This window comes from Manacus candei, unplaced genomic scaffold, assembly GCF_025592945.1.
Source record: "Manacus candei isolate 608988 ecotype Guabito, Panama unplaced genomic scaffold, ASM2559294v1 h1tg000014l, whole genome shotgun sequence".
Classification (NCBI taxonomy): Eukaryota; Metazoa; Chordata; class Aves; order Passeriformes; family Pipridae; genus Manacus; species Manacus candei.
The window spans coordinates 33,223,984-33,240,969 of record NW_026138062.1 but is presented as its reverse complement, the minus strand read 5'-3'; the positions used below and the strand labels follow the sequence as shown (position 1 = coordinate 33,240,969).

The 16,986-nt window shown below is 44.8% G+C and overlaps 1 protein-coding gene across 8 annotated transcripts in view; it reads left to right on the top strand.

Moving 5' to 3' along the window:
- Positions 1 to 16,416, top strand: part of MTUS2 (microtubule associated scaffold protein 2) — a 252,063-nt gene extending 235,647 nt beyond the window's left edge. For all 8 annotated transcript variants that reach the window (XM_051779009.1, XM_051779007.1, XM_051779006.1 and 5 more), the window contains 5 exons: positions 1,529 to 1,602; positions 3,031 to 3,129; positions 4,569 to 4,688; positions 7,027 to 7,124; positions 11,422 to 16,416. In XM_051779009.1, coding sequence (XP_051634969.1) covers positions 1,529 to 1,602; positions 3,031 to 3,129; positions 4,569 to 4,688; positions 7,027 to 7,124; positions 11,422 to 11,638 — 608 coding nt within the window. In that variant the 3' untranslated portion in view covers positions 11,639 to 16,416. The remainder of the gene's footprint in view (positions 1 to 1,528; positions 1,603 to 3,030; positions 3,130 to 4,568; positions 4,689 to 7,026; positions 7,125 to 11,421) is intronic.
- Positions 16,417 to 16,986: the final 570 nt, after the last annotated feature.

The following is a 16,986-nucleotide window of genomic DNA, read 5'->3' as shown; positions in this document are numbered from 1 at the left end:
TATTCATGAGGCTAGAGCTCATTGGATATCTCTGAATTTAGGTGCTTAAATGCTCACGTTGCTTCTAAAAACAAGACTCATCATTTTCAGCAGCAAATGTCTGGCCATGCTGAGCAGACCAAAGCCACACACTCATGCAAATCTGTACCTCAGCATTGTTATCTTTATTCTGTGTTACAGTTTTGACACAGGACTGATGCTGCAGACAGAGCTGTTTCCTCCCTTCCAGTTCAGTCTCTAAACACATGTCTTTGTGAATGCTTTAGCTGACATTTGACAGCTACCTGTACAATCTCCCTCTTTTTTTTTCTTTTTTTTTCTTTTTTTTTTATTTTTTTCTTTTTCTTTTTTTTTCTTTTTTTTTTTTTTCCTAACGGTCTACTTTTTAAATAGCTCTAGTAGGTTTTCCCACATTTTCCAAATCAGACCATATTGCTTAGCTCTGTATTGTGTCAATTAGAGACACAGTCCAGAGCATAACATGAACTGAGAACAGTCTATTCCCCTCTCCCATAGGCAGAGAAGATGTCTAACACACCATCTGTAAATTAACATATGCAATTTTGAAAATAATTAAGTAAAAAGCTGTTTCTTGCTTGAGGATATTCTTATCTGGCCGGTTTTGTTGGTATTTTTCGATGATAAAATTTAGTTGTGGTTTATCAAGGGTCTGGTGGCCAAAGTTTGTGCTCCCCGATCCTGGTGCGGGTATGAAATGCCCTCCTGTGCCTGGAAAAGGCATTGCAGCAGCTGCGGGATAGTGAGCTGTGCAATACACTGGAGCACTGGTATTATCGCTGCTGTTACTGTGGCAGGGGTTAGAGGGCAGAATCCCATGGGCTTGGGGGTGAAAACACAACTAATAGAGTGTCTGTAGGCTAAAAAGGTAGATGCTTCTACTGCACTGAATGACATTTTGGTGCCATTGCTTTAGAAATTAAACTTTATTTCTCTTTGCTTATTAAACTTCTGGTTATTTGCAAGTCCAGGATGAGTATTCTAGCAGAGAAACATTTAATCATGTTTTTTGTCTTCTCTGTCAGTCTCACTACTGGAATAAACCTCAAAGCTCATCTGCCAAGGCTTGGGGAGAAGCACTATCATTTGCATTTTTGCACCTGAGGTCGTGGCCCTCCTCTCTATCTTCCCAAAGAAATTGCAAGCCAAGATTTTAAATATATCTAATTTAAAAATCTTTGATCTGAGGATACTCCCTCTGCATTGGTAAATGACCCATTGTCAGACTGATCCTTTTCAGAGTACCTGGGAGCTGGGACTTTTGAGCAGTTCTGAAACCACTCAATGACCATAATACGGTCATATAAAAATAGAGGTATCTGCAACCAATGAGAGAGAAGGAAAACTGATCCTCAAAACAACTCACAGAGTATATTTCTAGCAGTTTCCTACTCCACCTACATGTCCTAAAACTGCATCCTGAATTGCACTTGGCTCAAGATTTGTGTGCTCTCGGACCCTGGTTTGACAGGCTTCACTTAGTAATATCATGTCTGTGCAACTTCCCCAGAACTGAATACTGCTCACAAACTGGAAAAGGCACAACTAGAAGAGACTTTCGAAAAACTGCGGCTGTCACTCCAGGTTAGCAGTTTCTTTGTTTCCCACCCCTGTAATGATGTTGCAGAGCAGCTGATGGGCAGCCCCAGTCCCTTCGCTGGCTGCCAGCACACCAGGCTCTTACTTCTTACCAGCTATAGCACCTCTTGTCCTCTGCCTGTCCAAACTGGGATCTACCAGCAAACCCTCAGGATTTTTCCTCCCCCTTGCGTGGTTCAGGAGAGAGGGCAAACGTAAAGGGACAAAAGGGCATCTGGATAAAACAAGGAATGTCCTTTTGACCCTGCTGACTGCTGGTAAATTTGAGCTCTTCCCTGAGTGGTAGGCCGGGCTCTGGCATCTGTGGTGGCTGCGAGCATCTCCTTGTCTACATGGTACTCTCCAGCAGGCACCCCCAGGGCTCAGAAACACTGACCTCTCCTTGGCTGGCCCCGTGCCTTTGCTTTAAACTCTTCCCTGCTGCCTGCAAGTGGGAAAGTCGGTCCCATGCTGTAGACGCATCTCCAGGCCCACTGGAGGGCAATGTGGTCCCTGATGCGGATTGCCCAAGGCTGGCCCTGCTGTGCAGCTAGGCTGTGGCCAGCCAGGGTCAGCCCTGCACATCACATATCCTACATCCCACTATTTAACATCAGGCTCTCAAGATGAAGAAATTCCAAGGAGTGGAGGGCAGAAGTATGACTGTGATACATGCTAAGTTTGGAATTCTTGTGTAAACAAGTAAAGATGCCAGAGCAAATAGTGCAAGTCCTATTTGATTTCACAGGCAGAGATGAATTACAGTTTTAAACCCTCTAACTAGCACGAATTTTTGCACTGCTGCAACAGCTTGAGGTGTGTCAGCAGTTTTGCAATAAGCGCTGATGTAATTTTGCAGCCAAGAAATCACTACTGTGAAAGATAAGAACACAAATTTCACAGCAACTGTGGATTTTACAGGTGTTGTATAGACAAGGGTACAGATATGCCTTTGATGGTAACAGGAATATGATTGCTTACAATAACATGTTGTTCCGGTGTATAGCTCTGAGATGAAATGACGATCATTTAAAGTCCACGCCACGAATTTATCATTCTTGTTACCGTGTTTGAAGCCTAGAAAGGTGAAGGAAGCAGGGATGGGGTATCTACTGCCTCATTCAGACTTCAGGAACTGCACAGTCATCCATATGATATAAATGTCAGCTCTCCTAAGGAAGAACACATTCATTCTCATCCAGCACAAGGTGATGAGATGATTTAGCATCAACCACAGGTGTTGCAAGGATTTTGTGATTCTCTGAGGCTTGTCAAGCACTCCATTGTACGTTCAAGTGTCCTTCCATAAAAAAATACCGCTTTGCAGGGGTTTCTAAGCCTTGTTCAGCTTTCCTGGTAGTTTCACAATGCAGACTGAGTTGTATGAAGGTTAATAAGACAGTTGGTGTATTAATCTGTATGTCTCCCCTCCAGGACCAGATAGACACCCTCACGTTCCAGAATCAATCTCTTAAGGCCAAAGCAGACCGATTTGAAGAGGCTCTGAAGAAAAACACTGAGGAACAACTGAAGGTAGATGACGACTCTAACTATACAGTCATCAAGATACATGTTTCTAAATATGACTCACATCACCCGATTCCATGAATAGCAATGGGATCCTCACCCCAGGGATGAGGTGGCAGGTCTCAAACGAGACTCCAAATATTGAGCTCTGGGGAAGAGTCAGAAATCTTAGCCTTAGGTCCTTCATTTTGTGATTTTACTTCTTTTTCTTTATTCTTTCACCCAGCATTTGTAGCTCTGCTTCCAAAACATTTCATTAACTCTATCTAGTATATCCTTTCTGCTGTCTCTTCTTTCCCTTTTTCATCTCTTTCACTTTTTCCTCTTTATCTTTTCACATTTACATTTTTTCTTTTTTTTTGTGCCTTCTGAAACAACTTCTTTGATATTCCTTCTATTCCCTCTTTTTTTTTTTCTGGATTTGCAGGGGATAGCCCTGTCATATGAAATATTTATTCAACTGCTGCCTACTGCATCCATGCTGTTTATTTACAGTGTGTAAGTAAACACACACTGCAATTATTTATCTGAAATGAAATAACCCTGAAATGACCCTCCAAAAAAGAGTTTTCTTTCACCTTGGGGCATTTCAGGGTGTTCATAGCACAGCTTCATGGGCAGCTGTATCAACATGGCAGAAAGGACACAATGAAAATAGTAGGGTGTGCAAGGGGCTCAGTGAATTTTCAGGTGACAGAACTCCTTAGAAAAGAAGCATAAATGTCTAAAACAGGTTTGGCCGTGGGAAACAGGTAGCATCAGTCCTTTTCTGCCTCCACTGCAGTATTTAATTTACGTGCAAGAACAAATTCTGCTGTGTCACAGTGTTGTTCCACCAGGCAGTTCACTGGAGTGAGTTACACTGGGAAAAATCCAGAGCAGTGAAAGTCAGGGACAGTATTTCATCAGTATAATTCAGAGCACAAATATTGCCCATGAGCTGAACACTAGTATCCCCTACATACCTACATCTGAAGTTCTTGAGCAGAGGGGGAACTTTTACCCACCAGATCTGACCTTTGCTAACAGGCACTATGATGCATTGGTGCAGGCAAGACAGAACACTGTAGTTTTCACCTCCACCCCACTTGTCCAGTTTCCTCAGTTTCATGTTTGTACTTTTCCCAAGGCAAAATCCCTGCACAAGCATAAAACACCTCATGTGGTTGCCAAACTATGATTAGGAATGGGATTGCTGAACAAGCTGGCATCCCATCCTTCTCTCCATAAGGCTGGTCAAAAAAAGGACATTGTTGGCTATCCAGCCAAAGAGGTGTCAAGAGAGACAATATCATAGTGTTCTGGTGTGCTGCAGAAGACCAGAAGTCCAGGTGGTTTTCACACCACTGAGACTCCTAAACCAGGGTGTACACAAAGGAATTTTTCTTTTATAGCTGAAGATGCATTTATGGCTGACATATCCAAATCACTGACATATTTCTTAGATTGTGCGAGCTCCATATCTGCACTTAGAAAAAGATTTGAAGAGCTTAAAACATGTTCTTGAAATGAAGAACTTCCAGATTCACCAACAGGAGAAGATGATTATGGAACTGGAAAAACAGGTGAGTTGTCATTGTCATTTTTCCTACAGAGATAATAAAGTAAAAGTTTGGTTACAGCAGATGAACTTAGAAGAGGTGAGTAAACACAGGAGTGGGGCAAGACACAAAGATTTTCACATCACTGATCTATTTTGGGTTTTTCAGTCAATACTTGCTCAGCCTGTTAGGTTAGACAATGAGGTGAGTGGTGCAGGAAGAATGGAGGAAGGGAAACTTTGTGGTAGCCCAAGGCCTGCATCATAAGCCCCTATGGGAGTCAGGTAGCCATTTAGAGTTGGGGAGGGCACATGGGGAAGACTGAGCCATGGTGTTTCTTGCTGCTGCTCCTGAGGACATTTAGGGAGCTATGTATGAATTAGCAATATTTAGCAAGTAACCCCTAGCAAGGCTTACTCTTGGAAAGGTCTCTCCAACCCACCAGTAATGCTTTTCTGCAGCCTACACTGTTTTCTTATTCTTTACTTGTGGGAATCCCTAACAAAGAACTCCCCAGTTCACTATCAATTACATTTTTTATTGGAAAGGGGATTCATTTTGTGAATAACCTGCAGTGACAGTAAAAGTGCAGTATGGTGACAGGATGAGGCAATACCTCAACTAGGAGCTGGGGCAGCTGGCTCAGCACAGCATTCAGCAAGATTTGCTTCCATTTACAGGGAAATTTGAGAACTCTGATGATTATTTTGCTGAACAGATGCTTGAGTAAGTAGATGTAGAGAAAAGTGCCTCTTTACAACTGAGGCTTGTTATCTGTGCTCCTTCCAATGTGCTGCTCCTGGAGCTAAACCAGCATTTGAAAACATGCTCTGTAGGGTTATACTAGGAAAAAAAGAGTCCCAAACAACAACCTATAATAGTTCCTGGTTATTCAACCGCTTTTGCTGATTAACCACATACAAGCACACAGTCCTATTCTTGCCCTTTATCACAGTAAAACACTGTGTCTACTGTGGTCCAAAGGCACAACTGCTTTCTGTTTAAAGGTATACCTTTGTAAGTACCAGAACATCTACATGGCATCTCCAAATGCTCTGAAAGAAGAGGTGCCTCATGAGGGAGCAGGAGGGTATTCAAATACAGGGTCAGGCTTGGCTCCTTGGCTGCTGAAAGGGAGACTGGAAATGAAGGTGGTATAGGTACTACTTATGAAAACTATTGAGGAAGCAGAGAGGGTGCCCATGAGAGTGATTCCTCTCTCAGAGCCAGAAAACTGGGCCAGAATTCACATTCTGCTCTAACAAAATACGCCGGGCCAGGCCAGAATATCTGAGAATCAGGAGTATCCTTTGCAATTACCTGCACAGACTGGAAAACACTACATAAAACTGACATCTCCCCCATTAAGTGAGAGTTATTGGTACCTCCAGTGCACAGTACTTTGGGTCTTTATAAAAGGTTGGGAAATTCAATAACCGAGCTCACACAGAGATAAGGTTACTCTGTGCCATCTTATTTTCTTTCAAAGTTGTTGAATTCAGCAAAATTCAAACTGCTGGAAAACCAAGAACTAAGGTGATAAAGTATGTCAAATTCAAAGCTTGGGAAAAACAGGGCACCTGAGGCTGTGGAACATGCCTATAAACATCTTACTGATGTTCTAATACACAGCTATTGATATCCTCAGACTCTGTCCTTGAACTGTCCTGAATAAAAGCTACCTGTGCTTGGGATAGGATTCATTTCAATTAATTACAGCTTAAAGTTAAAGGTCTAGTTTAAGCTGGTTATTCAAGCTAACATTGTTAGCAGTAGTGAGAAGAGTCTCCAAAGGGCAACCCTCCTCATATGAACGCAGCAGCAGTCTAAGGCTGCTGCTGGGCATCCTCTGCCCTGCTGGGTGATGTTGTTCCTCCCCATAACTGAAGAATCATAATGCCAGATTGTTATGTCTGATGAGACTAGTTGAGCTGGATGATGTGACACTTATGCCACAATGTCCTTTCCATGCTGGGCATCCCCATGCTCCCCAAGTACCACCAGCTTCCTGTCCAAGACCAACAGCTCATAATGCTGGCTCCTTGAGAGATGAAAACTGGGGGGGCACCACTGAGAAAAACCTTTATTTGCACTGAACAAAACTAAGACCCTCCTCCTCCTCAGTTAGAAGTAAAGGCTAGTTCAGCTCTGCCCCTGCTCAATGCTCTGCTGATGACCCCACTTACTTCACTGGTATGATGTGGTGGTGTGAGTCAGACCTCCAAGTCTTAGCTGCAGTCAAGATGACCACCTCCATCTATCCTCAAATTTTAGAAGTTGGTTTATGAACAAAAAAAGAACAAATTATCTTGGATCAGGTATTGGGTGTGCTTCAGACTTAACAAACCTTCTTTTGTTGCAGGTTGAAAAAAATTTAAAACTGGAAGAAAAAATCACCATGCTGCAACAGCAGAACGAAGAACTCAGAGCCAGGATTGAGCAAAATACTGTCATAACAAGGTTTGTGCTGATATTTGCAATCTGTCTTAGCTTGAAAGAAGGCTCCAGATCGTAATTGCACAAGGCTGACGCTTATTTCAGAAGGGGAAACACTTACCTCACCCTGAAAGTGTATTGGTGTCCTTTTCTGCTTGTTCTATTAAAAAATCCTTTTTATATTGGGGTTCGCTTACTTTAATATAAGGAAGGCCACACATCTGTCTGTGTATTTTCATGATTTTGACATGCTGCTGAGAGCGAACTTGCTGGTGGTTCTGATCTCAGTATCAGCGCCCTGAAACCCATTAATCAGTGGGAATGAGGATGGGAATGGGATGTTTTCAGAAAGACATGCTACCAATGCCACTGTCACCCAGGCAGGATTATCCATAGATGGTTTTGTTCATTGGCACTGCCTCTTTGCACTTTTGTCACAACTTGGCAAAGGTGTCAAGGCTCCTTGTGTTAGCTAGGTGGTATATAAAGAGAAGGGTAGGACAGTCCCTGTCCCAGAGTTTATAATCTGCTTTAAGGCCAGAGACCACAGCTGGAGCCAGACAGAAAGGGTGCCAGAGGGAGACACTAGAGCTGGTCTTGTACCAACCCTGCAGCTGCCTAAGCTGTCATTGCAGTCAGAAATTATGCCATTGGCCAAAAATTAAATTTATTTTTTAGCTGACTTTTAAACTGTCAGCGTCTCATCTCTGATTTTAGTTTTTGTCTTTCAAGTGCTTCGTTTGTTAATGATTCAGCCTTTTGAAATTATCTCCAGCATGTAGATATTTTTAAAAGGCAGCATTACGTGCACTAACATTCCCATGGGGTGAGGATTATGTTTCCTCTCACCTGATAGTAAATACCTGTAATACACATGTCACTGTCTGAGATGGGTGTCTGCAGTGTTTCTGTGCTTGGGGAGGAAAACTAGGAATTTTAAAGGTCTGGTTCATGAGACCAGTTTGAGACACCTGCTTTAGGGCTGAATGAATTGTGGCCTGGAAGTGGCAGTCTCTCTCCACGCCTGACAGCAGCCAGAGTTCCTGGTTCAGTGCTTGGCATCTCTGCATTGCAGCTACCTGTCTCTGGCTGAGTGAATAGCATTCTCTCTCCACTCCCTGCCAGCATCCAGCTGCAGTACTTTGTTTCTTGCCTGTAACTGTGTAGGTACTGGTTTCAAGAACATCTTTTGGGAGAAATTCTGAATTTGAGGTCAGTCTTCAAAGTCATCTTTGAGGACAGTAATTTTCAGCAGTAACTATTTGGGAATAGCTATGGGGCAGCTATAGGGACAGCCAGGGCTTTAAATTTGGAGTTATTAAGACTTGCATTTTCCTGGCAGCAGTAGCCACGCAGATACTCATTTCTGTTGTACTGGCAGTGCCTGGGAAGCACAGCATGAATGAGCTCTGGGAGCTGCCCTCGCTGAGGAACAACACGGATTGGAGCTATTTCTGCCAGTCTGCAGTTTGGGTGCCCAAGCAGCTGTGACAGCCCAACAGCAGCAAGAGGAGGGAGGGGAGCCAGAGAAAAGCCAGTCTTTGCAGCATGGTCAGGAGGGGTGTTCCAGAGGTGTTGGGGACCTGAGGGGTGCACCACAGAGATATTTTCAATTATACCCACAAGCAGGTACAAAGGGAGGGACAAGAGCCTTATTGTGCCCCAGCTTTGGATGCAGGAGTTCCACAGATCCTCTGCTGGAACTTCCCCAAGCACTTGAAAAAATCATCTGATTTCCCAACATTTCAGATCCTCCCTCCAATCAACCAACATTTTTTCGGTCCATTGGACTGGGGTTGTTTGAAGAATGGTAATTTCCAGTAGCCAAAGCTGAACATGACCAGATCTGGTCTCTGTTGGCATAGCCCAGGAACCCACTGACCTCTGGACCTTTTGGATCGAGGGCACGACTCAAGCACCTTCTCCCACATCTCTGTCATGTTGGTGTTCCCCTGCAGATCCCTGTTGGTTTATGGCTGTGATTTGTTACAGCTGCTTAAATAGTTGGGAGACTGGGAGAGAAACACATCTGATCGTGTCTGCTCCTGTCCAAGTAGTGCCTTTAGCAGAGGAGGGAGCTGATCCCTCACTATGCTCTACGGTCTCTGCTGTTGTGACTAGCCTGTTCCCAATACCCAGATGAGCTTTACCAGCCAGTTACACACTAAGAGACATACAAAGGCAGGGAGAGCATGTGCTTTTTTATTTTTTCCTCAGCAAATGCTGTCTGAAACGAATGTGCTGGGGCTTTGCATATAATTTTTATGGCTGCCTTGTTCGACATTGCAAAAGAAAGTAATTCTGTGTGTCGCAAGAGTTACTTCTTCAGGGTGAGGTCCCATGTGGACTTTCTCATGACTGTTAGACTGTGAGCTCATGCTATAGCTGGTTCCCCATTAGGACCATGATAGGATTTTTCTTCTCTACCAGGCAAGCAGCTTTCTGAAAACTTCTGTCAACTTGTGTTTTAATCCTTCAACTCTGCTAGCTGCTGCTCCATGATTCAGAACTTTCAGGGACTAGGAGAAGAAACAGACATATTCTTGATTACCTGAACCACATTTCTGTAGGAATCAAGAGAAAAAAAGCAGAAATTCTTAAAAAATGTTTTTTAAACAGTATCAGAAATGCCAACCCCACCATCTCAGAGGCTTTTGTTGAGTGCACCAGCAGCCCATGACATCTGCTATAAGCTTCAGGCTACACCCAGAAAAGGAGTTCTACAGAATTTTTTGTGTGCATCCAAAATCCACACCCAGCTGCTGCTGAATGCTGGAAACACCTGGGGGAAGGTTAGGTTCCTCCCTGTTCATTTCTGTAAAATCTTAAATTGCCTGTAAATCAGGTTAGGTACCTGCCCAGAGCTGCCCCAGGTTGATCACATCAGGACCTGGCTCCTGCCCAAGCATAATGGAGCTGCAGAATCTTGGTGCTCCTTCATGCATCCTTCAGTATGTAGCTGTTGTCAGCACATGCCCAAAACACATATTAATCAGGTCCCATATTCTACTTGCACTGCTTCATTTGTTTCAAAACCAGTCACCTGGCGCAAACTCACTAAGGCTGGTGCCCATGCCCCAGCTCCCCAGAAGCCATTAAGTTATTGGACATTCTGGGAGAACACCTCCCTGGTCCTTGCTGGTCAAGTTTCTCTAGCATTGCAGTCAGGAATAGTGGCTTTTTTGGGACCAAGGAGGAAGGAGCTGGAGAAGGACCTATAGCCTCATGAGCTTTTACAAAGGAGAGGGAAGGCCTTGAAGCTGATCTGCATCCTGCATCAGGACTAAGCTAAAGCTGGGAGCATTGAAAGGGCAGAATCCTTTTCCTTTGTATTCAGTGGCAGTGAGCTGAAAAAGTCAACTGCCTTCTCTCCTCCACAAGTGCTCTCTCACTCATTGCACACCTTTGGCATCTAAGCTGAGAAACAAGGGCAGGGGATTTATTGGCCCATTCCCAGGTAGAAACTACTGTGCCAGTGAACAGGTTGTGCAGACACCACAACCCCATGCTGTGCACCTGCTTCCTCCATGTGCTGAAAGTGGGGAGAAAACACTTAGATTGGATTCATTCTCAGGGAGCCAAAACCAACTCGACCACAAGCAAATACCGATGCAAGAGGACACCTGAAACCGCTGTGTCTACCTACATCCCCAAGCCAAGTACCTGGGGCCAGGTTATGGTGTCTCCAGACACCAGTGACCAAGGCTGAGCAGGCTCTGCAGTCCTAGTTGCCCACCGTGGGACTGATGGTGTTCTCTTCAGCTCCACCCTATTCACAAACCCACAGCTTCCCAGGGAAGGCCAGCAGTTTCAAATATACAAATAAATAAATAAATATGCTAGATTCTTCTTTTAGGACTTACTAGTTTTTACTCTCTTGTCTATATGGGAAAATGGCCATTTTTAAAGTGTCTGGAGTGCATGGTCCGTGCACAAAGTTCTTGGCACTTTTGCATGCCATACATGATGCTGGCAGTAGCACAAGGCCAGAGAAGAAGGCTGGGGTTCATCCCACCTAAGCTTTGGCAGCTGAGATGCCTCAAAGAGGTATAGAGCAAAGACACAGGTGCATCTGGAGGCAGAGTCAGACAGTGTGGGAAAGCTGTGACTTGTGGAGATGCCTTTCTCACCCAGAAGTGAAAAGATCTGGTGCAGCTGTGCTCCAGCTTCAGCAGCTCAGGGGCAGGGGCTTGAGATGGGATGGGATGTGACTTGCTGTTCAGTGTTCTGCCTGGTCCTGCCTCTTGTGCAGTGCTGGCTGCATTGATGCAACCATCTTTGCCCTGGTGTGCCTTACATGTTGTCCTGCTTCTCTCTCCAGGCAATTGTCAGAGGAGAATGCTAATCTTCAAGAATATGTTGAGAAAGAAGTGGAGGAGAAGAAGAAGCTCAGCAGGACTAACGAAGAGCTCCTCTGGAAGCTGCAGGAGGGAGATGCCGTAAGCCCTGTCAAACTCCCACCTGCATCGTCCACTTCTTTTTATCACTGCTCATCAGAGAACTCCTCTCCAGCAAAAGTCAGAACCTTGCGGCGATGAATCAGCAGCTGTGCGCCGGAGGTTCTCTGCCTTTTATGCATTTCCAATCTGCAAAATGTTACCCTCCAAGGAAGTATTACCATCAACAGGCGCCCAGCGTTCATGGCTGCAAGCATGTTTGGTAGCTGCATAGCTTTACACTAGGCAGGGTACTCTTACAGTCCCCATATAGAAATTCTTGGTTCTGACATGTTGATTAAGGTAGCAAAAAAGATAGCAAAAAGCTAGAACAGCAGAAAGTTAGGATAGCAAAAAGTTTAGTTTGATGTGTGAACATTATAAGTATGGTTAGAGCCAAAAGTTGGAAAATGCTCTAATAATGGTTTATCAGAATGAACTTTTGCTGCAGTATTTCAGGTTAGTTACAAATACATTTCAAGTTGTGAATATTTCTGTATATGTGTCTGTGTTTATATACATGTACGTATTGTACCTTTATACCTATATATAGACACACACACATATATATGTAGTTGCAGATGTTCTGAATTGCATTTTTTATATTATTGGATACTACTAAGTGCTGATATATTTTCATTACAGTCAGCAGTTTTCTAACTTGTGCCTAAGACTTGTATCTAAACAAAATGCATTTCTGTTTAGACTCCCAGGAATATTTATACCCAAACTAGAAGAAAGTTACACAGAAGTAGAAGCGCCTTCCAAATGACCACCAAGTGGTACTCTATGTAACATGAACACCAGCGAATTTGAAATTCTGAGACAGTACTGCCTTTGAAACCATCACCTTTGCTTTGAATACCAGATAAAATATGCATACCATCCACTGCTTTTTAACTCTTACCATTGATATTGTAAGTGGAGATAGGCTAGAGATGAGAAACCTGAGGGGTTTAGCAAATTTGGTAGAGGTTACTGGTTAGCGTTCAATTTTAGTGTATTTAAATCCTAGTCAGATCTTATCTTGATTTACCTTGGCCTGATTTGGATACAATCAGAATCTCTGGTTGTAGGTTCCTGTCCATTTTGCTTTATTTCAAGTCCCATAAGCAAGAAGGAGAAAAAAAGTTGTTCATCCTTGACCTGTGCTGGGTGAGAGGTTTCCAATATTAGGATGAGACACTGGGCTCTAGCTAGGGCTAGGGCTCTAGCCTCCTTCCACCTGACATGCCAAATAGAGCACAGCCAACTACACAGGCGCAAATGAGGTCAGAATTACTTTCCTTCCACATATCTATATTATTTCACATTGCTAAAGCTTACCTAAAGTTACAGAGCACTTTGAAGATTCATGGAAATGAGTGGCTAAACTAACTTTAACTTTCCCATCTAGAAGCAAAAATGTTCACCCAGGCTTCGAGTGAGCCCCCACCCGAGAGAGTGGTGGGGCTGAGAAGTGGCTGTGGTGGGACAGTCTGCAGGGCCCACATGGGCACTTCTAGCAAGAAAAAAATATCCCTGAGCATAATTTCAAAAACAAAGAGATCTGTGGGATGCTTTTCTACCCAGCTTAGGGCAAAGAGCCTGCATGCAGGCCTGCTTTGTGCACTGGGGTCAAAGTAAGCAGGGAGACAGTATATGAAGCAAACCCCCGGGGTGCAGAAGTGCTGTGGGGAGGGTGGCTCTCCCACCTGGGTGTGTGTGGCACCAGCACGCCCTGCACCTACAGGGATGAGATTGCACTGCCCTGCAAACTGCTTGAGTGGGAGCTATGCTTCAGCTTTCCTGGGAAATACTCAGGATTCACAGACTGCAGCTTAGATACAGCTTCAACCACCATCAAAGCACCTGTGGCCTGTTCCACAGTGTTAAAAAAAAAACGTGATTTTTTTTTCTCCTTTTTAGAGAAATTTATTTTTGTAGCAGCTTTTGCATGATACTGTGATACTGAGTAAATTGAGCATCTTGTTAGAATAGATCATGCCACACCAGCTACTGCTGTTGAAATGCATTACTAGATTTTAGTGTGTCCAGCAAATACAACCTGAAAGTAAGATAGATACCTAGCACATACATGCACACAAAGCCCCTTCTTGCCAAGTACAACTTTAATCACTTTGATACTTAATAACTGCACAGACACCTCCAATACCTACTGCATTGTCGTTTTCATCCCATCAATACAATTCAGGTAAAATGAGATCATAGGAGCATAGGATGATTTGAGTTAAAAGGAATCTTTAAGATCATCTGGTCCAAGCACCCTGGCATGCACAGGGACACCTTCCACTAGATCAGGTTGCTCAGAGCTTCATCCAACCTGGCCTTGAACAGTACCAGAGACAGGGGACATCCACAACTTCTCTGGACAACCTGTTCCAGTGTCCTACCACTGTCATTGTAAGAAAATCTCTTCCTTATGTCCAATCTGAACCTATCCTTTTCCATTCTAAAACTGTTGTCCCTTGTACTGTCACTAGAGGCCCTGGTAAAAAGTCCATCCCCATCTTTCTTACAGGCCCCCTTTAGATACTGGAAGGTGTTACAAGATCTCCCAGGAGCCTTATCTTCTCCAAGCTGAACAATCCCAGCTCTTTCAGCCTGTCTTCATAGGACAGATGCTCCAGCCCTCTGGTCATCTTTGTGGCCCTACTCTAGACCTGTTCCAGCAGGTCGATGTCCTTCCTGTGCTGAGGAACCCAGAGCTGGATGCAGCACTGCAGAGTGGAGTAGAGGGGAAGAATTCCCTCCCTCGACCTGCTGGTCATGTTCTTCTGATGCAGCCCAGGATATGATTGGCTTCCTGGGCTTTGAACACTCACGTCCAGCCTCTCATCCACCAGTATCTCCAAGTCTTTCTCCTCAGGGTTGCTCTCCATCCATTCATCCCCCAGCCTGTATTGATACCAGGGGTTGCCCTGATCCAGGTGCAGCACATTGCACTTGGCCTTACTGAACCTCATGATTTTCACATGGACCCACCTCTCAAGCCTGTCAAGGTCCCTCTGGATGGCATCCTTTTCCTCCAGTGTATCAACTGTATCACTCAGCTTGGTGTCATCTGCAAACTTGTTGAGGGTATACCTGATCCCACTGTCCATGTCATTGATGAAGATATTAAACAGTTCTGGTTCCAATATGGACCCCTAAGGGCCACAACTTGTTACTGATTTCCATTTGGACATGGAAATCAATGCAACCATCCAGCCAATTCCGTATCTAACTTCCATCCATCAAACCCATATCTCCCCAGTTTGGTGACAAGGATGTTCTGTGGAACTGTCAAAGACCTTACGGAGTCCAGGTAAATTACATCAGTTGCTCATCCCTCATCCACCAGTGCAGTCACACCATTGCAGAAGGCCACCAGATTAGTCAGACTTGTTGATAGTTTCTAGAATCCTCCTTTTTACCCTCTGTAAATTGGTTGAGCTGATACAACCAGAGATGTTACCATGATGCTCCTCTAAACTTTTCTATGCTAAACACACTAAACCATACTATTGACCCAGGACAGTCTGGCTGAGCCTGTTTTAATTTATTAATTCTTTCTCTCTTTTTCTGGTGCTTTATCACTTTGTTGTTTTAAAGTCATAGCAAGAGATGCTTCCAGCAGTGAATTGGGAGTGGGGCTTTTACGGTGGGAAAACTGGTGTTGAACCCAGCTCCACCATCATTCCGTATCATTGCCAATCCCTTTCCCATAGAATTTTTGCCTCCCAATCCTGCCTCTCACTGGATTCTTCCTTGGCACGGCCTCTGGGGTCTGCCCAATCACTAGCAAAGCTGTAGGAAATTTTGCCTGACCAGAAGGGACCCAGCAACCCATCCCTGTGGGGGGTGTTAAGGGTGGCTCCTCCTGGTGCGAGCCCAGAAACAGACTTTTTTTCCCAAAAAAAAGGTTATTCTTTTTTCCTGTTTTTCCTGTCCTGTCCCTCTTTGCCTCTACGTGCTGGAGTAGGTGTGAAACATCAACCCAGGTCACTCAGACAGTGGGAGGAAGGGAACAGCCCCTGAGTGGGGCAGTCATTCCTGAGTGGGGCAGAACACCCCCGAGTGCATGGCCAAGCCTGTAACCCCTGCTCATGCCAGGGAGATGTGACCATGAAATGTGAGCTTGGCATTCCCAGTGGTGTAGGGGCCATATCTCTAGTCTGTGCTCACTGGCTGTCCCTGCTCAAAGGCAAGCAGTGGGAAGTAATTGCTTTTGCAAGGCTGGAGGCTTCCCAAATGCCATGGCCACTGCAGGGACTTTCCCAATTGATAGTGTAGGGCAGCCTTTGGCAGGAGAGGGAACATAGCCAGCACTAAGCAGGAAAGGGTTTTATCGCCTCTGTCTTTAAAAAGAAGCTGTTTGATTTGGTTAATCTTTAACCAATGCAGAAGGGTGCAGCGGCAATAAAACTAGCCTACAGCTGCTCTGGAGGGGCTCCAGAGACAGGCACTGGGAGCAGGTATCAGCCATGGGATGGCAGGAGAGCCAGCAGCAAGTGGGGGCCACAGAATTTTCTGTGGAAAGATACCATTTGGCCCTGTTGGGATGGGACCTCCTGCAGCTGCCGGCAGAGATGTGTTAACTCAGTCGATGCACAGTAGCCAAGGCTTGTGATGGTGGTGGGCAGGGGGAGGAAAGGAAAACTATCAAGTGCAAAATCAGGTATTTTATGTCTCTGCACTGATGGTGGTTGTGTCCCATGGACACGCTGAGGAGCCTCTGTACAGTTTCCCGCACAGCAGGAGTTCTGTGGTCCTGTTTACTACGTGGCTAATGATTACAGGAAGAGTTTGTATAATTTCAGTTACGATGTACAGATAAGTGTAATATATTCCTGATTAATAAAAACATGCGCCAGTGCACCTATGGGCTGATGCATACAGACCAGCACGTCCTGCCATGTTTTCTCTGCGCACGAAAACCAAGATCAATGGGAAACAAAGCAAAACTTCATTAAAGGGTTACCCCATTAAGGTAAAGACTGAAGCTAGACAGTCACTTAGCCTCCGGGCAGCAAGGCTGGTCAGCTGGGTTTCCTAACTGTGGCTCACATGCTATTAAGTTCTCATGGATTCATTTTCTACAGGTGCTTCCAATATGACTGGGGCTCCCAGATCAGGGATTGTGGTCTGCAATGTTTCTATTAAGGTGTCACGCTGCAGCATGTGGTAATGGGAACATTTCTGCCAGTGGTTCAGGCACAGCAGCAAAAACCTGCACTATTAGAATGCCAGTTCACTAAGTTTCAACACCCCATACCCTGTGCCCTCACCCTGCCCTCCCACTGAGAGCCACAGAACTGCCTGGCCTTTGCCACAAGGATTAAAAAGGGGCCAGGGCACATCCCACCTCAGAAACGTACCTGATGACATCCTCCTGAAAGATTTTTCACCAGGCCCCTGCCCTGCCTTGCTTAGCACAAAGGAAGCTGTGGCAAGGACCAGGACTAAAG